The sequence below is a fragment of the Danio rerio genome, chromosome 24 (genome assembly GCF_052040795.2).
Source record: "Danio rerio strain M-AB ecotype USA chromosome 24, GRCz13ab, whole genome shotgun sequence".
Classification (NCBI taxonomy): Eukaryota; Metazoa; Chordata; class Actinopteri; order Cypriniformes; family Danionidae; genus Danio; species Danio rerio.
The window spans coordinates 10,607,254-10,630,256 of record NC_141044.1 but is presented as its reverse complement, the minus strand read 5'-3'; the positions used below and the strand labels follow the sequence as shown (position 1 = coordinate 10,630,256).

At 36.5% G+C, this 23,003-nt stretch overlaps 1 protein-coding gene across 5 annotated transcripts in view; it reads right to left on the bottom strand.

Moving 5' to 3' along the window:
• LOC100001665 overlaps positions 1-23,003 on the bottom strand; it is a 42,810-nt gene that overhangs the window by 5,791 nt on the left and 14,016 nt on the right. For all 5 annotated transcript variants that reach the window (XM_087309302.1, XM_087309303.1, XM_087309305.1 and 2 more), the window contains 6 exons: positions 17,429-17,716; positions 15,044-15,129; positions 14,817-14,923; positions 10,431-10,574; positions 9,361-9,489; positions 6,576-6,845 (listed from right to left, as the gene is read on the bottom strand). In XM_087309302.1, the coding sequence (XP_087165428.1) occupies positions 6,576-6,845; positions 9,361-9,489; positions 10,431-10,574; positions 14,817-14,923; positions 15,044-15,129; positions 17,429-17,716 (1,024 nt within the window). The remainder of the gene's footprint in view (positions 1-6,575; positions 6,846-9,360; positions 9,490-10,430; positions 10,575-14,816; positions 14,924-15,043; positions 15,130-17,428; positions 17,717-23,003) is intronic.

Sequence of the window (23,003 nt, the reverse complement as noted above, 5' to 3'; positions counted from 1 at the left end):
ACATACGAATGATCCGCAGATGAATCAACTGTTCTTCATGGCTTTAAAATCAGAGGCACTCTGTTAAGGGCTGTCTCGTCCCTTTATGAACGGAGTAGGATTTTGGTTTGTGTTACGGGCAATCTACGTTCCTACTCTCACCTATAGTCATAAGCTTTGGGTCATGACCAAAAGAACAAGTTTTTGAATACAGGAGGAGGCCTCAAGGAAGACCCAGGACACGCTAGAGAGACTACGTCTCTCGGCTGGCCTGTGAATGTCTCGGGATCCCTTTGGAGCAGCTAGAGGAAGTGTCTGGGGAGAGGGAAGTCTGGGGTTCTCTCTTAAGACTGCTGCCCCCGCGGTCCGGCCCCGGAAAAGCAGAAGAAAAAAATAAATGAATTGATGTTTCCCTATTTAGACAGAATGCCTGAGTATACTGCCCAAAAGGCAATTCAAATATGGCTGTCGAATTAAAAGACTTGCCTTAAAGGGACTTTGCCAGTAATCACACAATTATGGAATCATATCACAGAATGATTCATTTTAGACATTTGACTAAAGTTATTAGGTGAGTTTGGAGTAAAGAATGTTAACTGGGGTTTAAAAACAGATTATGCTGCTCAGAATTGTCTTGTCTTAGTCCTATTAGAAAACTGCAGGGGCCAAGGTTAAATTGCTGGTATTGGTTTGGCCAGGAGTCGAAACCAAAAACTGGTATTACCATCCAGGCCTGTAGCCAGCCTGGTGAAAGGAGTGGTTCTTTTTTTCTTAAAAAGTTGACTATTTTGCAGTTATTTGCCTATTTTTTACTTAATTATGAAATATAAATACTGAATATAAGTGACATTTTAAGCACTGTTTTAGCTGAATTAGCCTGTCGTATGGTCTTCATAACCAAATTTATTTCCTAAATATTTAGAATAATAAAATGTGATATATTTATTTTTAAAATACAAATTTATTTCATCAAATATCATTAAATAAAAGGTTTTAAATTAAAAACTGTAGCCTATTTTAATTTACAGGCAAATAACAAACTGGCCAACGGCCAGCACAATTCACTTTCCTCAGTCAGAATTTGGTCATTTCATATATAAACCATATTAATAATAATAATAACTAGATTCTTAAAGTTTGAGGACAAACTTTGAGGCTGGCTTGTGAACGTCTGATGTTAATAGTTTATTTAGTTTAAACAGTTTTAAAAAGTATGAAAAGATAGATAGATCGACAGACAGACAGACGGACGGACGGACGGACGGACGGACGGATAGACAGACAATAGATAGATAGATAGATAATAGATAGATAGATTACCATGTTACTAGCATGATTCTAGCATAAATTAGCATGTTACTAGCATGATTCTAGCATGACTTAGCATGATTCTAGCATGAATTAGAATGTTACTAGCATGATTCTAGCATGACTTAGCATGATTCTAGCATGAATTAGAATGTTACTAGCATGATTCTAGCATGAATTAGAATGTTACTAGCATGATTCTAGTACGAATTAGCATGTCACTAGCATGATTCTAGCATGAATTAGCATGTCACTAGCATGATTCTAGCATGAATTAGCATGTCACTAGCATGAATTAGCATGTCACTAGCATGATTCTAGCATGAATTAGCATGTCACTAGCATGATTCTAGCATGAATTAACATGTTGTAAGCATGATTCTAGCCTGAATTAGCATGTTACTGGACGGACGGACGGACGGACGGACGGACGGACAGACGGACAGACGGACAGACGGACAGACGGACAGACAGACAGACAGACAGACAGATACAGATAGATAGATAGATATAGCTGCTGTTATATCGTTGCTAGATTAGTCTGTTTTGTTGCTATGGAGTTGATTGACAGCTTAGACTGATGATGTATCAAAGCTTCTTGCCAGTATGAACAGTTAAAAGCAACACCCATGTCTCTATCACACTGCAGCATGACGATATCAATCTGAACCTCTATAATGGCAGTCTATGGGACCGTTGCTAGGGGGCCATATCTGGTTGTTAGGGGTGTGGCTAGAAAGTTAAAAGTTCATCAGTTATAGGTAGTTTGGTAGTCTGAGTTAAATGAGCCCAGTTCAAAGTCTGTGCGACAGTCTGATGTAGAGTTATGAGCTCACAAAGTTTGGTGCAATGTTAAGTCAATGGGATTTTTCCGATGGTCCCGGGACGTTTTTCGGAAAACCGAAAGTCGGATCAGTCCGAAAAGATATAGCAACCCGAGTCAGACCAGTTTGGAGGTCTGGTGTGAGTTTGGTGGTCATAGCTCGAAAGCTCTAGGAGGAGATAGAGTTTAATTTTTAGTCTCAGAAGAAAAATAGGATAACAATAGTCTGGCTTGCTACACAAGCCAGCCTAATAATGTAGAGCTTCACAATTTTTCTAGCATCTCTTGTAGTTCATCTGAAAATTCACCGATAAACACACAAGCCAAAATAGTATTCAAATTGATTTTAATATGAGTCGCTTTGATGCTTTACACTTTTTTACTGGTCATTTTTGTTTCAAGAATAATGTCCCAGATTTAGAATAAAAGTTACTTGTCAAATCTTTTCTCCATTTAAAAATAATACAGTAGGGAAAGATGTCTTTGCATGTGTCAGATATTTTTTTGCACAGCTGAATGTTGGACTCTTGAAAAAATTATTGTTTGCATTGGTCAAAACCGATTAGCTGAAGTCACACCAGGATTCCGCTTGGTCTTAAGCCTTTTTCAATGGGTAGCAGTCAAAATAGGACAAATGAGCTCACGTTTGGGACAAATTCTGGACCTTTGTCAGTGAGGGGTGAGTCTTCTGAACCAACTAAATCCCCCCTGGCTACGTGCCTGTCGTCGCTGATGCCATCGTAACATCACATCTGCATCACCACCACTGCTCAACACAAGCCAAGCCAGAGTTTACAAACAGCCTGAGCAAAACGCGCCACCAAAGCAGCTTCCACAACAACATCCTTCATATTACCTATAAAAAAAACTGAAGCACATCTTATCAACCAGATCTGCCTCTTTGGAAAGAAGAAAAATGAAGTTGGGTAACTTAAAATGAAGAGGAACTCGAGAAAAACAGAGATGTTTTTTTTTTTTTCCCCAATGGTTTAAGTGGCGCTTCCCCAAAGAATTGTCCTTTTTTTTTTGCCTATGGTCAAGAAAAACATTTTTAAAAAGGCTGTAAGACACTTGTCTCATCCCAAAAGCTCAAAAGAAAAAATAGCTACAGATCTTGAACTGTATTGCCAGGAATTCAGCCCCACTTTGCAAGAGACTGAGTGCTGATGCTCAAGTTGGGGCAAAAGTCTGGCACAAAAATGAGAAAAAGCTACATAAGGGTGCTGTGACCCTGTATAAAAGTTTACAAGAAGTGAGCAACAGAGGCTGTTAGATGAGGGTGCAGTAGAGGACAAAGATCTTCTTTGATTGATCCCGAAACTTGTCACTTGTGTCAAGAAAAAGGACTATCCAGGGTTGCGGAATCAAGTGACACAAAAGACAATGAAGACCATACCAGATTCAGAGCGGGCAAAAAGGGTGGGGGGAATCTGGAGCAAAGCTCACCAAGGCCACTCATCCAACACAGATAAGAACAATACACACCACAAACCACACTCGCTCATACTCTAAACTGCAGTGATGACTTGCTTTCCTGTTTACATGAACACGCTTTAGTAAACCAAAAAGGTACAAGTAGGCTCTATTTTAATGATTTAGCATACAAATAGATGGCTGTTTTTGTTAACAGGTAAATGCCCTGCAAAAAATAAATGTACATATTGGGTATTTCTATTCTCCTGTGTTCAAAGGTAATTTAAGTCAACTAAAAGATACACTCACCCACCCACCTTTCTTAATCCCTTACAGCTATGCAGGCTTTCACCACATCTACGGATTTACAACAGTCGGTGAGGGCTGAGTACAAGCCCAAAACAATCTGGTTAAAGACCCAAGACAAGTAATTTTTCCTAAAAACTTCTCTAACTTTGCAAAAGTTACGCATGGTTTAGATCACAAGTGTCAAATCCAGTTCCGTGTGGGCCGCAGCTCAGTACAGTTTAGTTCCAACCCTGCTTCAACACACTTACCTGTAGGTTTCAAACAAGCCTGAAGGACTCAATTAGTTTAATCAGATGTGATAAAGATCAGATGTGTTAATTAGAGATAAAGCTAAACTGTGCAGAGCTGACAAGATTTGACACCTGGGGTTTAGATCATGTAAAAAGGAGAGGAATGATTTGCTAAATCAGTATTGGTTCACAAAAAGATTTACTTCCTTTGTGGACAGATAATGCAAGTGATGCATAATTAGTGCCACAAATGTTGTGATCTGAGGACAAACAATAGCTTTGTTTACATCAAGGGTGTCCAAACTATGTCTTGGAGGGCAGGTGTCCTGCATATTTTAGTTCTTAACCCAACTAAACACACCTGAACCAGCTAATCAAGATCTTTCTAGGTATACTAGAAACTTCCAGGGAAGTGTGTTGAAGGATGTTAGAGCTAAACTTTGCAGGACACAGGCCCTCCAAGACTGAGTTTGGACATCCCTGGCTTACTTGAACCCAAGAAATCCACTTGTAACCAGACATAACTCAATCGGAATAACAAAAGTCATGAGCTAGCGGTCCAATCCCAGTGGAGAAAGGGCAGTACAAATACTAAACAGAAATCAGCACTGTGGATATTTAATCTCCCCCAGTGTCTCATTAAACGGTGTACTACAGGACTGCTCTCAGTTGTACATTTTCAGAAAACACTGATATTTTCAGCAGCTTAAAAATGCTTTGGTGGACATGTGGCTTGATACCCTTTCAAAATGTTCCTTCCACTTTCAGAGAAATACTGCAGGACCGGGTTTCTTCAGTCATCCATATACAGATGCCTTGTTTAGTTGGGGGAATGCAGATATAAAGCTTAATAAATAAAGGCAGCAGGTCATAAAGGTATTCTGTGGCATTGATGCAATGCTCAATTGGTACTAATGGGCCCAAAGTGTGTCAAGAAAATATCCCCACACCATTACACCACCACAACCAGTCTGAACTGTTAATACAAGGCAGGACGGATCAATGGTTTCATGTTGTTGATGCCAAAATCTAGCTCTACCATTCAAATGTCGCAGAAGAAATTAAAACTCATCAGACCGGGGAATGTTTTTTCCAATCTTCTACTGTCCAATTTTGGTGAACCTGTGAGAAACTGTAGCCTAAAGCCTGGTTTATACTTCTGCATCAAGTGACCGGCGTAACCCACGGCGCATGCAACGCGCGTAGCTGTGCATTTATACTTCTGCGCACTGTCTCTGTTGGTCTGCATTAACACTTCCGCAACGCTAGTTGGCAGTGAGTTGTAAATGTTTCTCTGTGTCGAGTTTCTTCGCTGTTGTTTTGTTTTCCTGAACACTTCCGGGATGTACAAGTGGCTCAAACTCGCTCATTTTGAGGCAAGAACTGGCGGACGTGCAACAACTTTGACTATGAGGTAAACACAAAACAAAAATTTCCATCCGGAGCTACTTCACAGGACTCCACACTTGTAAACAATTGCTCCACATGGCTCTCAGTCCCGCCCAGACTCGTCAGCGCTACCAAGCAGACCAATCACAGACCTTGCGCTACGCGTCGTTGCAACGTGTAGTTACATTTTTTGAGCTACGCCGACGGCCACGGCGAAGGACTATGCGCCAGCGCCGTAGCATACGCGGGCGTTTGACGCAGAAGTATAAATCAGCCTTTAGTTTCCTGTTTTTAGCAGTGTGGTCTTCTGCTGCTGTAGGCCATCTGCCTCAAGGTTAGACGTGTTGTGCATTCAAATATGCTCTTCTGTATACCTCGGTTGTAACGAGTGGTTATTTGAGTTACTGTTGCCATTTTATCAGCTGAAACCAGTCTGGCCATTCTCCTTTGCCCTCTGGCATCAACAAGGCATTTGCACCCACAGAACTGCCGCTCACTGAATATTTTCTCTTATTTGGACCATTCTCTGCAAAGCCTTGAGATGGTTGTGCGTGGAAATCCCAGTAGATCAGCAGTTTCTAAAATACTCAGACCAGCCCGTCTGGCACCAACAACCATGCCATGTACAAAGTCACTTAAATCACCTTTCTTCCCCATTCTGATGCTCGGTTTGAGCTGCAGCAGATTGTCTTGACCATGTCTACATGCATTGAGTTGCTGCCATGTGATAGACTGATTAGAAATTGTCATTAACAAGCCGTTGAACAGGTGTACCTAACAAAGTGGCCAGTAATGGTATTTGTCAGTTATTGTTAAAAATTGATTTCTAAGATAGAAAAGGAATATCTTTCTGGAACCAGACTCACACGGAACGAGACATACTCTTTCTGGAACAAGACATACACCACACGTGCGTGAATGCAGCTTGCTGCCCCCAAACAAACTGATGACCTCAAAATCAAAATCTGAGTTTTCTTAACAATTGTACAAAGTCAAACTATCCAGCAACATTACTGACAACTGAGATTGTTCTATGTGAGCATGTGCAACTGACAAGAAACAACAAAATAGGATTATTATTACAAGCTGTACAGACTGCATTAAGTTTGCCGGTGCGGTCATACCTGTTCTACTCCTCCACTGAAGCCGATCTGGCTCAGGTGATTGGCCAGGAGGGATTGTGGGTTTTCTGATGTGTCGCGGGCAAAGAGAAGCCAGCAGAACACAGGCACTTCTTGATCTGTCACCATTTTACGATGAAGCTCAATGGCTTTGGCCAGCATCAGGAACTTGAGTGCTTCCAGGAGACCATATTCCTCATCTCCACCTTGAAACACATGTTCACAGAGACTCTGCTTCTCCTCTGGGCTCTCACAGGCCACTGCTGCTCTCCACTGAATATGCAAAACATAAAGACACTAATACATGAGAAGAAAGTAACATTGATGATATTTTCACTTTCATAACCACACAAAGTTCTGTCAAAACTGTAATTGACTTAGAGTAGGGGATTATGTACACTACCAGACAAAAGTCTAATCCCCTATCCAAGTTTTAGGAACAACAAATAATAACTTGACTTCTATTAAGTTGATCATTTGGTATGTGAAGGGGCTTATATGAAAGGTAAAGCCCTTCTACATTATGCTTATTTTACCAAAATAAAATCTGATCATGTCTTGATTTTTAATTATTTAATTAGTACAGTAAGGTCTCACTTTGCATAGACAGAAGTCTTGTCACTCAACAGAAATAATGTATTGTACAGAATATAAAGTCAGGGTGCAGTGGAAAAAGAGTGAATATTGTGTATGACTCCAATGAGCTTGAAGGACTGCCTCCATACATCTCTGCAATGACTCAAAGAACTTAATAAAGTCATCTGGAATGGCAAAGAAAGCGTTCTTGCATGACTTCGATAGTTCATCAAGATTCTTTATATTCATCTTCAATACCTTCTCCTTCATTTTAGCCCAGACATGCTCAATAATGTTCATGTGTGATGACTGGGCTGGCCAAACCTTCTTTGCTTTCAGGAACTTTGATGTGGAGGCTGAAGTATGAGAAAGAATGCTATCCTGCTGAAGAATTTGCCCTCGCCTGTGGTTTGTCATGTCACAGCACAAATGTCTTGACACCTCAGACTGTTGATGTTGTCATCCACTCTGCAGATCTCTCACATGCCCCAATACTGAATGAAACCCAAAATAATGATTTTTTTCTTCACCAAACTTGACTAATTTCTGTGAGAATCTTGGGTCCATGTGGGTTCCAATAGGTCTTCTGCAGTGTTTGTGATGATGGGGATGCAGTTCAACAGATGATTAAACAGTTATTATTTGTTGCTCTTACAACTGAGATCAATGATGATACTTTTGTCAGGTAGTGTACTTGGACTAATCAGAATTAAGCACTCCATAAAGACCTGTACATTACTGGATAAAACATTCACATTTCACATCCTTTCCACATTCTATTACATTTATGTAACTTTGGAACTACATTTCACAAACAAGTCATTGCTAGACTTTCTGCTTAAAATCTGCCAACACTTGATTTTGTTGAACTCCTAACAGACGTCCTACTGTCTATAAAAATGATAAAAGTATGACTTTTTTATTTATTTATTTATTCATTCATTTTCTTTTCAGCTTAGTCCCTTTATTAATCTGGGGTCACCACGGCGGAATGAACCACCAACTTATCCAGATTATGTTTTACGCAGCGGATGCCCTTACAGTTGCAACCCATAACAGGGAAACATCCATACACACTGATTCACACACAGAAAAATTTAGCCTACCCAATTCACCTATACCGCATGTCTTTGGACTTTTTTGGGGGAAACTGGAGCACCCGGAGGAAACCCACGCGAACACAGGGAGAACATGCAAACTCCACACAGAAATGCCAACAGACCCAGCCGAGGCTCGAACCAGCGACCTTCTTGCTGTGAGGCGATCGTGCTACGCATTATTTATTTATTGACTAACCCTAATCTAACAGTCTACTAATCCTCTAATATGTGAGTGGTGTGTTGTTGTGAAGTTATGTACAGTACAACCTACTGAAAAAAATGCATCTTACACTGTACGTTCCAGTGTATTCATTTACTTATTCTTACTTGTCTAAAGTGATTTCAGAAATAAACATACATTATTAAAAAAGATAACCGCCTTGATGTTTTTTTATCTCTTATTTATTTATTTATTTACTTACTTAATTACCTATTTACTTACACTTCAACGCTTAAAAATATATATGAAAAAACAGAATGGCAAAATATGGGTGAAATAATAACATTGAATAAAGTCATTCAGCATATAATCATACACAAATACTGCAGAAGACCTATTGGAACTCGCATGGACCCAAGATTCTCACAGAAATCAAGTTTGGTGAAGAAAAAATTATGGTTTGGGGTTACATTTAGTATGGGGGCGTGCAAGAGATCTGCAATGTGAATGACATCATCAACAGTCTGAGGTATCAAGACATTGTGCTGCCCATTAAATTACGAACCACAGGAGAGGGCAAATACTTCAGCAGGATAGCGCTCCTTCCCATGCTTCAGCCTCCACACCCAAGTTCCTGAAAGCAAAGAAAGTCAAGGTGCTCCAGGATTGGCCAGCCCAGTCACCAGTAATAAACATTATTGAGCATGTCTGGATTAAAATTATATAATAATATCAACAAAAAAAAACAACAACTTTAACTAAATTATTAAAATGCGGACAAAAATAATCTTGATGCCCAAAATGATTATATTTTAAATAATTAGTTCTTGCTAACAAATGTTTAAAACTAGAGCTTAAACTAGTGGCAGTGCATAGCGATTTTAAGGTTGGTGTTAAACACATTCATTTTATTTAGGCATTTCTAAATAAAAGCAAGAAAACAGAGCTTTACCTGAGTTTTAAGAAGATCCAAATAATATTTCAGCTTCTCCACAGAATTCTCCTCACTTCCCAACTTGCATTGTGGGGGAAACACCCATCCACCAATCAAATGCTCCCGAGTTTCAATACTCTCTGGCAACTGTAAGAATAATTCGCAGCTGAGAATTTGAGCTAGAAAGCATTTGTAATCTTGGGGGGGTTGGGGGGATTGCAGATATTCGTCCAGCACTGTATTTTCTTACATCAGTGGTAAATTAAGATGTTTCTCTGCTACAACAAAATCTCTGTTTAATAGAACACTCCACTGCAAAAAGTGGGCTCATTTTAGAACTACCCTGTGGTATGGCAGCAAAGTTCCTTCATTATTATGCCAGAATGAGAGGATACTTCCTAGCCATAACAACCTAGAAAATAGCAACATTTCATATTCCGTCAGTTTTAGTACAAGATTTAACTACAGATGGGTCAAGCTTTAAATTGGAAAATTATCTTTTTTGAAATTTTCGAATGGGATGCTAATGGTTTAATCTGATTCAATGATCTAAGCTAAGCTAATCGTGCTCCTGCCAGACCCACTGACTGGCTAAATGGATTCAAATATGGTAAAACACAACGGTCAAACTTTAGAAATGAGTTTAAAAGTGCTGTGCTCCTTTATTTACGGGCTAATGTCTCATAGATAATGCACTGTCCTGCCAATGAAAACCCAGAGAATTACATTTGTTAAATCTCACTACAGCAGTTTTCTCTGCTCTCTCTAGCCATGTAGCCACTGATGGTGGATGAGGAGATTCAGCCCAATGTGTAAAGCACTTCCAGCACTGTCCAGAAAAAGCGCTATATAAATGTAAGGAATTATTATTATTATTATTATTATTAGGTACATATTACTTCTACCACAACCACCACCACTAATAATAATAATAATAATAACAACAACAATCACAATAATCATAATAAAAATGAAATTACTAAAAAACAACTACTCCATAGCTGGCCACATTCCCAAAGATGAATAAGCCCTAATATAACATTCAAAGACATCAACTGAGCTCCATAAGAATCCTCAGGTCTCCTTACCAATAGAAAGCTTTCGTCCTGCATCCAGGTGGGCATGTTTGTGCTGGTTGCCAGCACCTGGTACAGTGTAGCACGCAGGGCACAGTAGTTATCGCCTCTGACTCTCCTCAGACCACTGAAGCTATGAGACATCTCACTGTAGCCCTGAAACAAACATAGTCAAGCAAGTCAACATTTGCATGCATCCTTAAATGGGATGCACTTTTTTTTTTTTACACAGCCAGGATTACAGCAGTCAACATTTGAAGTGGATCAAAGCCTTTTATCAAAGTTCTCCTAAAACTATTGAACCCCTTCCTGTCTACTTTGAAATATCACCAATCTAAGGCCACTGTTGCTCAGATTGTACGTCATGTTCTGCACCATCACATGAAGTCCAATTTTTGGGGACTGAGCATGTTGAAGTGGCATGTTCAGATTCTGATGATGGTGAGAGCGACAGTGAGAAGTGACAGTGACAGCAGTGAAAGTAAGAAAACGAGAAAGTCCAGTAGATATAAAAACAAAAGTCCATTCTCACTTTACGCCATCTTAGCACAGAATTCCAAGGATTCACAATAACCTTCTGGAATTAGGACAGAGTTCAACATTAAAATGATAAGCAAGCACTCCCTTTTTGAATGACAAATGTGTGTCACGTACTGATATAAAGATTTATTTCCCCCTTAGGCAAAGCATGTAGTTCACTGTTGTCTCTGGCTGCATCCAGCTAGACTTGTTTTGAATTAGTAATTACTTTACCACTGCTAAAAAATGTGTCTATACAGTATATCTGAGCCATATGAATCTATTCTGGCCTAATGGAGTAGTTACATGTACATTGTATGAAAATTTTACAATCACATCAGAAGCCTACTATATCCATCTTTTGCCACACATGACAAGTCTAGATCACATATATCATAACTTATGTGATGCTGTACAACAATAATTCATATTTTTACAGTACTGTGAGGGTTGAGGTAGGAGTAGATGTCAAAAAATACTGTATAATGATTAGTTTATTAAATAATATGAACAATACTTTTACTATGATGGTTGGTTTTAGGGTTGGGGTAGACATTAAAATACAAATAATAGGTAATTTAATAAAGAATACAAATAGTTCTTGGTAACTTCTGGCAATGGCACATGACCAGGGCTATTTTTGCTATTTCTGCAGAGAATTTTGATAAAAATCTGCGCATTTCTGAGGAATTATTTTGGAAGTATCCAGCGGAGTATTATAACTAAAACCTTAATATAATAAATAAAAAGTAATAAATTACTGAATAAATGCAGATTTACACATTTACTCAAGTAAATAAACAGAGTTAATGATGGGCTAAAAATCTGCAGAAATTCTGTGCGCGCAGATTCCGTGTGGGCCTACACGACTACTGTTTCAAATCAGAGGTTACACTTCCTGGTTGGAGAACTTATAATCAAAGAGATTAAAATGAATCACTTCAAAATTCTGGTTGCACAACAAACAATCCATACTTAACCAAAGACTATAGAACATACAAGACATGTTACTCTTAATTTTTTAATAGGTAAAAATGCAATAGTCAGTATGGATGCTCTAGCAGAGGAAGCCCTGCCTTCTATTAATGGAGTCAATTAACAATCGCTAAAGACTGACTATTTTCTGGAAGAGGGTCTTGGATCAGTGTGTTTTTTATGAAAGTTTCTGCTTTGCTATTGGGTCATTAAACATGCTGGATTATCATTGAATACTTGTCGAATACATCAAAAACAATTGTTCTCTGGTTTTGTAATCTGTACGAAACAAATGCAAGGTGCACTCTTCCTTGTCTGGGCTCTATTTTAATGATCTAGACGCATTTTAAGTCCTAAGCGCATGGCGCAAAAGCATTAAGCACTTAGCACTTTAAAGACAGAAAAATATGCTTTGCACCCTGATGCATGGTCTAACAAGGTTGTGCTTATTCGCTTCATGAGTTATGGGTGTGTATTAAACCAATCAGTCTTATCTCATGTTCCTTTTAAGAGTTACTTTGCTATTTATTTATTTATTTATTTATTTACATACTTTATAAAAGGAAAAACTGAACACTTCACTAGCAATAAAACTGCAGTGCGAGGATAACGAATAAGTCTCTTTCATTCGACCTCTATACTTTCCTTTTACTCTATTTTACAACTTTACTTTCGTGGATAAGGAAACAGTGTTGTACGCACTCCACTGAAGACATCCATTAGCATACATATTTAATTAAGTTCGTTAAGCACAACGATTTGTTTCAAAACTATTTCTAAATTCAGTTCTACAAATAAATGAACAATAATAACAAAGTGTGGTCAAAAAACAGTAATATCCAAACACACATCCTATTTTAATGCCCCATATGGTGATGAATACGTCTCCAATACCTGACAGGTGGACAAATCTAAATAGGTTTTTAATAAAACAAACATAAATATGCTTATAATAAATGTAATATGTATTTTTGTTAATGTAATGTGTATTTTATATAGAGCATTTATTGTGTATGGCCATACACCCAAAGCGCTTTACAATCATGAGGGGCGTCTCTCCACACCACCACCAGTGTGTAGCATCCACTTGGATGATGCCACGGCAGCCACAGGACAACGGCGCCAGTGCGCTCACCACACACCAGCTATTGGAGTATTATAAATAATACTGCTAATTATAATAACATTATAAAAAAGCTAATTGTTATAAGTAAACTGAAAAAAAGCCCCACGAGATGAAGAAGGCATGGAGGTGGAGTTGTTTTTTATATGTATGTAGAGAATAACAATTTTTATAACATTAATTATTATTTTTTCAAATGTAAAGATATTTGTGTATTGTTGATCATGTTTGTCTTGAGCAATGTGTAAGCATTTTGGACCTGCATATGCGTATAACTAACGCGTTTTTCGCTAGACTTCAGACCTATGGACTTTTAGCCTATTTTAGTTCTTCAAAATAGCAACGCGCCAACAATGCACATTAACCAGTTAAACTCTGCTGTTATTTTGGGATTTCCGCCTTGATTATGCCTACCCAAATTTAAAAGCTTCCCAAATCCACATGCAGAGGTGTAAATGCAAAAATTTGGTATAATTTTAAAGCAAACCATTTTCATAAAACATAATTGAAAGTGTTTAAAATAACTGTATATGTTGTCTGTTGTAACATATTGTTACACTGTGTTATAATAAACACCTAAAAAAGAGGCGCTTTTTGTATTTTTTTTTATAAACTCGAATTTGAAAGTGTATCTTTTAGGTTCTGTGTGCTCTAGCTTGCTGTAATTAATTTTGGTGGTTCCTGCACATGTCTGTAATCATAGGAAAAAAGAAAAATGTCTCTACCATAGTCTATGCCAGGGGTGGCCAACCCTGTTCCTGGAGAGCTACCTTCCTGCAGATTTCAGTTGCTGCCCATATCAAACACACCTGAAGCAATTAATTAGGACCTGAACACCATGTGATAATTACAGGCAGGTGTGTTTGATATGGGTTGCAACTGAAATCTGCAGGAAGGTAGATCTCCAGGAACAGGGTTAGCCACCACAGGTCTATGCAAAAGTTATTGTATTCCAACTGATGAGAGGTGCTGTACAAGCCACAGGGACCGATCATTGTTTTCATATTTCACTATTCTTTTGTTTGATCAAACATAGTTCACTATGTTTGGACAACATCAGACATATAAAAGGATTACTCATGCACACCACCTCAAAAACAGAGGAGAAATGGCCCTGAAGAGCACAGCATAAAGTAAGAGATGGCAGATGTCAAAGAAGTTGTAACATTACCGATAATTTCCCGGAATTATGTGCTGTGTGAACGCAGAAGGATGATTGCCGGAAAGAGCGCGTGCATATCTACAATGCGCTGATGGAGACGTCTGCTTTAGCCAATCAGAGCAGTCAGACGCATTCACGTCCGCACGGTTTATGAGAATAAAAGCCTTTGATCACATGGGAGTTGTTGGGATAATTAGGTAAAAATAAATGCATAATATAAGACAATGAAAGTAATTTTGACCTTGCATGTGTATCACCTTCTTGTTGGAGCTCCAAACCAAAATATGACTCTTTTTAATGCATAATAGGGGCTATTTAATACTAGATGCGTGAACTATAAGGAGCATAATGTCAACACTGTACCCAATTCACTGATTATCTACAGTTTAATGAAAATCACGTATTCTAAGCAATGCACCATAGGACAAAAGAAAAAGGTGAATAGTTGATGACTAGCACAAGCTGGGAACAGTCATTTTCCATCTGCACTTGTTCTTCAATTTTGGATTGGTGTGTCGTTGCAAAATACCAAACCAATGTATATTTATTTAAAATAATGATCATATTTATATACTATAAATTATACATCAAATCACAGAAAAAAAGATAGTTAGATCACCTTTCGTATGCGAGCACTTTTATCTGTGCTCCCCTTCCATTCTCGCTCACTGTAGGCCAGTATGTCCACAGCTGATGCTAAGCTACATCTGGTCTCGACACCAGGAACTAAAAGAAAAAAGGAAAGTTATCAGATTTTAACATAGATTTGACTGTCTCTAATCACTTTCCCAAACAGCAATATTAGCACGATATTCCTATATTTCTGACATAAATGAATCTGTGTACTTGTGAGCTCTAGCAGTGGTTTGGATGGCTTGTTATTGCTGGCTCCCATTTCAATCTCCTCAGCTCCCAGATACAGATCTGCACTCCTACAACATAAAGAGGAACTGTCATGCATATTTTTTCCACTATGACATGCAGTCATGAGTAGTCTAATATGAAGAGCTAAACTGTTATATTTATGTACAACGTGCATGAAATCACATCCAGATAATGATTCATCATGAAGGGCAAGACTTTACACTCGGTGTAAAGTGATTTTTTTTAGCTCTTTTAGATCAGTTCCTTGTTTTATCAGTCACACATCAAACATTAGTCTGTTTAGTTATAGCTATGATTGTCTTGTTGATTTAACAGAGGCTGATTAATAGCTTTATTCACACAAGGACGAATATTTTAAATTTACACTCACCGGCCACTTTATTAGGTACACCATGACCAACTGCTTGTTAACGCAAATTTCTAATCAACCAATCCCATGGCAGCTACTTAATGCATTTAGGCATGTAGACATGGACAAGACGATCTGCTGCAGTTCAAACGGAGCATCAAAATGGGGAGGAAAGTTGATTTAAGTGACTTTGAACGTCGCTGTGGCTAGATTGGCTTGTCTGAGTATTTCAGAAACTGCTGATCTACTGGGATTTTCACACACAACCATCTCTAGGGTTTACAGAGAATAGTCTGAAAAATGCACAAATTATCTTAGAGTGGTTTCTTGATAATGACATTGAGTTCAATGTACTCAAATGGCCTCCAAAGTCACCAGATCTCAATCCAATAGAGCACCTTTGGGATGTGGTAGAATGGGATATTCGCATCATGGATGTGCAGCTGAGAAATCTGCAGCAACTCCGTGATGCTATTATGTCAATATGAACCAAAATCTCAGAAATATTTCTAGAACCTTGTTGTATCTATGCCAAAAAGGATTAAGGCAGTTCTGAAGGCAAAAGGGGGTCCAACCAGTAAGGTGTAACTAATAATAACGGCTGGTGAGTGTAAAATCTATATTTTATGTTCTACAGAAGTGTTGATTGATTTACATTTCATATTTTATAATTTTATTAGACTCTACAGCATTTTATTGCCAAAAGTTAAAAAAAAATATATTCATTAAATTAAATGAACGTAAATTAAAATTGCAAAACTACACTGCACAATTACAGTTGTAATATTTAAATTTTTAATAAAATAAAAATTGTAATACAAAAGCTTTCCTAATTAAACATCTAAATAGATCTATTCAGAGTTTTTTGTTTTTTTTTGGTGGCATTGGCACAAAAGGACTGACATATATAAAAAAAAAATAATAATAAATATATATATATATATATATAGTCGTATATAAGGGATGTAAATTAATTAATACACATTTGAAAACAAACTCAGGCTTCCAAATCTTAAATAACTCTTTGTGTTGAAAAACAAATGTAGTTTTTAGGTTGTAAAGAATATGGTATAGAGGGATCAGCCTTAAGAGGATTGAAGATACTCCAGTTTATCCATTAATTTGATCTAATTATCAATTAAAGGAATAGGTCACCAAAAAATATCATCATTGTCATCATTTACTCAAACTTCACTGGTTTAAAACCTGTTTGAGTATCTTTCTTCTGTTGGATAAAAAACAGACTTTGATTTTGTTCTTTTCTAAATAGTTTCCAAATTATGTTTAACAGAGCAAGGAAATTTTCACAGTATCTCTGATAATATATTTTCTTCTGGAGAAAGTCTTATTCGTTTCATTTTGACTAAAATAAAACCAGTTTTTAATTTTTAATCACCATTTTAAGGACAAAATGATTAGCCCCTTTAAGCTATTTTTTTCGATTGTCAACAGAACAAACCATTATTATACACTAACTTGCCTAATTACCATAACCTGCCTAGTTAACCTAATTAACTTAGTTAAGCCTTTAAATGTCACTTTAAGCTGTTTAATAGTGTCTTGAAAAATATCTAGTAAAATATTTTTACTGTCATCATTGCAAAGATGAAATAAATCAGTTATTAGAAATTAGTCATTAAAACTATTATGTTTAGAAATGTGTTGAAAAAAATCTTCTCTCTGTTAAACAGAAATTGGAAAAAAATAAACAGGGGGGCTAATAATTCAGACTTCAACTGCCTATTTGAAAAATGCTGATTGCTGGCACCCATTGAATTCTATAGAATTTATTTATTTTGTTCCAGCTATGGAAGTCTATGAGTAACAGCAACCAGCATGCGCTCAACAGAATAAAGGTCATGAATGTTTAAAACCACATGAGGCAGAGTAAATGATGATCTTTATTTTTGGGTGAACTATCTGGTGTCCAGACATTATCTGACCATGTGTTTTCCGAAACCACAGCTGGAAAAACTAAATAAAAGAGTGACACATACTCATCTAGTGCCTCCTGCACTTCCTCCACATTCTCTTCTGGCTTTCTTATGACCTGAACCTCCACTGAGGTACTGCTGAAAATGGTCTCTGATTTTGGGGTGTCGGAAATGTCTTCATTTTCCCGGGCAACACTAGTTTCGTCTTCCTGTTTGTCCTTTTCTTCTTCTTCTTCAGTTTGTTGAGGTCCAGTCTCTGCAACATCTTTTACAACTTCCTTCAGTAATTCTGCCATGCTCGACTCTGTAACCTCGGCTTTGGCTTCAGTGTCTTCTACAGCAACAGAATCACTGTAAACACAAAATGACTGAGTGCCAATTTTGGTGAAGAAAAACAAGTTGATCAAACACTACTTCACAGTAAAGGCTTGTTTACATCAATTATATGAATATATCTGTTTTAATAATTAAATATTATTCATTCACTCACTCATTATCTTTTCAGATTAGTCCCTTTATTCATCGGAGTCGCCACAGTAGAATGAACTGCTAACTTGACTGCTAACTGCTATCTAGCATATGTTCCAACTGCAACCTATCACTGGGAAACACCCATACACTCTCATTCATACTCATAAACTACAGAAAATTTAGCTCACCCAATTCATCTATAACGCATGTCTTTGGACTATGTGGGAAACTGAAGCACCCGGGGGAAACCCAAGTGATCATGGGGAGAACATGCCAACTCCACAGAAATGCCAACTGACCCAGCCGAGGATCAAACCATTGACCTTCTTGATGTGATGTGACAGATCTACCCAATGTGCTACCCTGCCGGCCCCCTAATTATTATATTATTTCACCCATATTTGGACACATTGAAGACGTTTTTATAAGTATTACCTGCATTTAATGTGCTTTTCATTTATATAAAATAACTATAAAATTAATTTGATTAGAACATCAATATGTACTTGACTCATATCATGTATTTTAAATAGCATTTTTATATTTTTCAATACTTTTTCTATTTATTCAGACCCCAAAATATTGCAAATATGACTGACTAAACTAAATAATACTAGTGTTTAAAAATGCAATAAAATAAAGCTAAGATTTTAATACTAATTTAAAAACTATTCTTTATATATTATTTACTGACGATTTCAAATTTGTATAATTTCTCAGTGAATATAGCCAATAATTTTTGGTGCATTTAAACAAAACCATATTATTAAACAGTTATATCCATCAAAATAAGAGATTGGTTACCAAACATATTTAGGAATAGAAAGATAATACATTTAAATTTAAACAAGTAAAAAAAAAACTACATGCTATATAATAAACGGTAACACTTTACAATAAGGTTCATTAGTTAATGCATTTACCAACATGAACTAATCATGAACAACACATGTACAGCATTTACTAATCATTATTGAACATTTACTAATGCATTATTAACATCCAAGTCCATGCTTGTTAACATTAGTTAATGCACCATGAGTTTACATGAACTAACAATGAACTACTGTATTTTCATTAACTAACGTTAACTAACATGAACAATTACGGTAGTAAATGTATTCTTCATTGATTGTTCATGTTAGTAAATGCATTAATTAACATTAACTAATGAACCTTATTGTAAAGTGTGACCTAATAAACTATAATACTTAAACTAAATTTGATATTTTTTATGTTCCTCTTGATTTTTCTTGTTAATTAAAAGTGTGTTGACTATTTTCCCACAACATATTAAATTTGGCATAATAATTATTGGACTGCATTCCTACAATTTTTTTTGTTTGTTTCTGCTGGTTTCAAAGTCAAATTTAGGACTTTTTAAGACCTTTTTACGACCATAAAGAATTACATTTTAGACGTATATAGGGATAAACACGAAAGATTTTTTAATAGCCCATAAGAAAAAAATGTACTTGCCCTAACAAATGATTTGCATAAAATTATAATTAGCTATTTCTTGGCCACATATTTTAAATAATGTGTCAAAACAAGCAGACCCTAGTATATACATATTAGGGCTGGGCGATATTGCAAAAATAATATCACAATATCATGTTTTATATCATTCAATATCGATAATTTTAAAATATTTTTAACAATCCATTTAGGAATATATATTTTTTTATTTAACTGCCTTATTTTAATTTACCAACATTATTAAGGCAAATAGTTTTAAGTCAAAAACTAAAATATTTAATCAAAATATCTGATCTCTTTATAATAAAATAACATAAGTGTTCAAGAGACTCTTAAACTTGATAAATAAAATGTTTTAAAGTGTGTGCAATGGTAAAGGTAAATCAACATCTGTAAGGTGTAAATAATAATGATACAGTAAACCTCAAACTCTGTAAACACTACTAATTATGATCATCACATTTGAGCTTTCAAGCAAAGGAACCAGCCATCCGGATTCAAATACATACTGCAACATTACTAATTGTGAAGTTGGATGACTACATTACCCCCATGCTAAAAATCTTTCAGATGGGGAGCTAGGGGCTGGGATGCACAAGAAAAGAAACCAAAAAGCCACTCAGGCAACTCCCTTACATCCTTTTTCATTTACAATCACCTCACTTTTGCGTGTGTTGCTATTTCTAAAGTGACCAGCGTGGCACGTGCTTTCCTTCACCATTTTCTATAGCGTCTCTCGTAAATAGGCGACCATTTTGTCAGAGGATTACAAATGGAGAAACTATTGCTACTGCTCCGAAGCAACTTTATGGAGAAAAGTAAAAAGCACTGCAGTGTTTGGATGCCCTGTGCTTGTCTGAGGTACTTAGTCGTTACTGAAATGTATATATTCCATACAAAATGTGAAGCAGATTGGTTAGTTCTACTTACATAAATCGCAGTGCCCCCGGGGCATTCAGAAAAGTTTAGATGTTTTTCAACTAGGTGTACCTGGAAAATGGACATGGGAGAGACATGCTTATAGTGTGCCAATGGTACGCACATTACATGCGGGCCACTTGCACACTATGTGCACGTCGCTCCCATGTGCATGTCGTGCACGGCGCACATGCGCCTCCATTGGAACTGACACCCTAAGCTTATTAGGGACTGCTTCCAAGGTGCATGCTAACATGCAAGCTACATTTTAATAAAACTATATTGCTTTATACCGAAACTACATACCAAACCTTTTTTATTATTGATATTGACAATGGTGTTCGGTCAATAAATACCAATGGACGATATTATATCGAATCGTGATAATATATATGTCAATAACAATGATAAGCTCTGGGCTATTTTACACTATACTGATCTAAGAGCCAATCACACCTAAAAAAAAAAAAAAACCTAAAAGTGTGTTGATACTTCAGTAACTGCTGGTGTACTCTTTTAAATCTGGAAGCAATAACTGATTTTGATATATATATTGTTAAAGTTCAATATAGAAAATAATTATCAACATTGCATTTTTGCCATATCGCCCAGCCATGCAAGCGCAACAAACTGTTTATTCTGTTAATTTTATTTACTTGTATTTGTTGGTGACTGGATGTGTGTTGGAATAATTGGGTAGCTTTACACACTGTAAAACCCAATAAGTTAAGGTAACTCAAATCATTTGAGGAAACTGATTGGAACAAACCATTTAAGTTCAAAAACTAATTTTAATGAGTACTGTGAACCTAATCCAATTTAGTAAATGAAGCAATTTGAGCAAAGTAAAACCCAATAAATGAAGAGAACTCAAACCGTTTAAGGAAAGCGATTGCAACAAACCATTTGAGATAAAAAAACAAATATATTTGAGTACTGTGAACTTACTCCATTTAAGTTGAAGTAATGAAGTATTTAATTAACTCATTACCTTCAACACTGAGTTCAAAACTCTTTTCAAATGAGTAGAATGAACTTTCAGTGGATTTTGAGTTCACACTCTACACTCATTTCAATTGATAAAGTTGACTGTTGGGTTTTACAGTGCAAAAACAAAAGAAAATTGATTTTAGATCTACAAGACAATATTTTAGTCAATCAGTCAAAGACTTTTTAAGGCCTAAAATTATTCTTTTGAAATGTAAGACTTTTTAAAACTCCACAGATACCCTGACAAATATATTACTGTAAAGCATCCTGTAGAAAATATTAATTTTAAAAAGAGGGCAGGAGAGGTGTACTCATTCTCAGCACTAAATATGAAATATACAAAAGGCCTGGGCGATTAACCGAAAAACTTTAAATCGAAAATCGACATTCAGAACCTACAATCGATCTAATTTTCCCAGGTTAATTTTTTCAAATATTTCTCTTGCAGTGTATGGAGTCACGTGACCCCGCTCCATCAATAGCACACGTATGGTCCGGTGCAGCCTTTACGCAGTCGCATTCCCATGCACCTCTCAAAAATTGACCAACACATTGTGATGACGCGTTGTGGAAATTGTGTGAATGGTTGGTTTGTTAGTGTTGGCAGCGTGGAGAGCCGAAGGACAGCAGAGAGCCCTTCGTTGGAGTGAGTGTTTACAAGTGTGACGTCCCGTCAACTATTTTAAAATCAAGCAATGCACCCTTCATTCAAAAATCTCTGACTTGTAATTTGCGAGCATATTTACTGTATAAAACTTGTTTGTGAACTATGAAGGCAAATGGTTCATTAATCGTAATCAAGTTAAAATGTTCAATTAATCGAGATTTTGATTTTAGGCCAAATCGCCCAGCCCTAAAATATGATAACTACTTAAGTGCCACATGCTTTTTTTTTTTTTTGTATTAGTCATACTATGACAATTTGTTTCCTAAAAAAACATTTCTGCTTATTATCACTATAAAATGTAGTGAGCAAAAGAAGAGGAACTGTTCAGACTGTCTAAATGTCGCCATCCCAGATATCTTAAACTATGTCAAAGGTCACTATGCACTTCAATCACAAATTCCCAAAATAAGAATGATAGGAATGAGTTTATCTTTTTTTTAGCTATTGTAAAAACAACTGAATAAATACTTAACCAAAATAGCCTGATCACAAATAATAAATAAATCACATAAATAATAGTACCACAGAAAGTAGACAAAGAATTTAACACTGTTTCAATAAGCACTCAATAAATGTTTTGCTACTTCTTCAAACTAATTTATAATGAGCTAAATCAACACAACTCTTTAAGGGTTATTTAGGGTATAACTTAACTGTTTTATGTTCAATTACGTTTGCAAAAAACAATTAAGTGTAACTATTTGTGTTGGGATAACATGAAGTAATTGTGTGAAATCCTACATTTTGAGGGTAAGACAACATTAATCTAGAAACAAAGTGCCCAAAGTAGGATCCTTTGTAACCTTTGATTTGGCCCACCATACTAAGAGGAGAATGAGAATGAGAGGGTTAGGGTGAATGTCTTTAACAAAGAGATCGTCATTTTTAATTTGACATAAACATTTGTGTTAGTTTTATTGCTGAGCTACAAAAAAGCAAACTGTAATTAAATGTTTCAATTAAATGTTGTAATTAAATCCGAGTTTTTAAAATGTAAATACTGTCACTCCACGGATAGAGGACTACTGTATGCAGAAGACATTGGCAAGCAAATCAAGGCAAAAACTAGTTTAATTCTGGGTAACACTTTACAATAAGGTTCATTAGTTAATG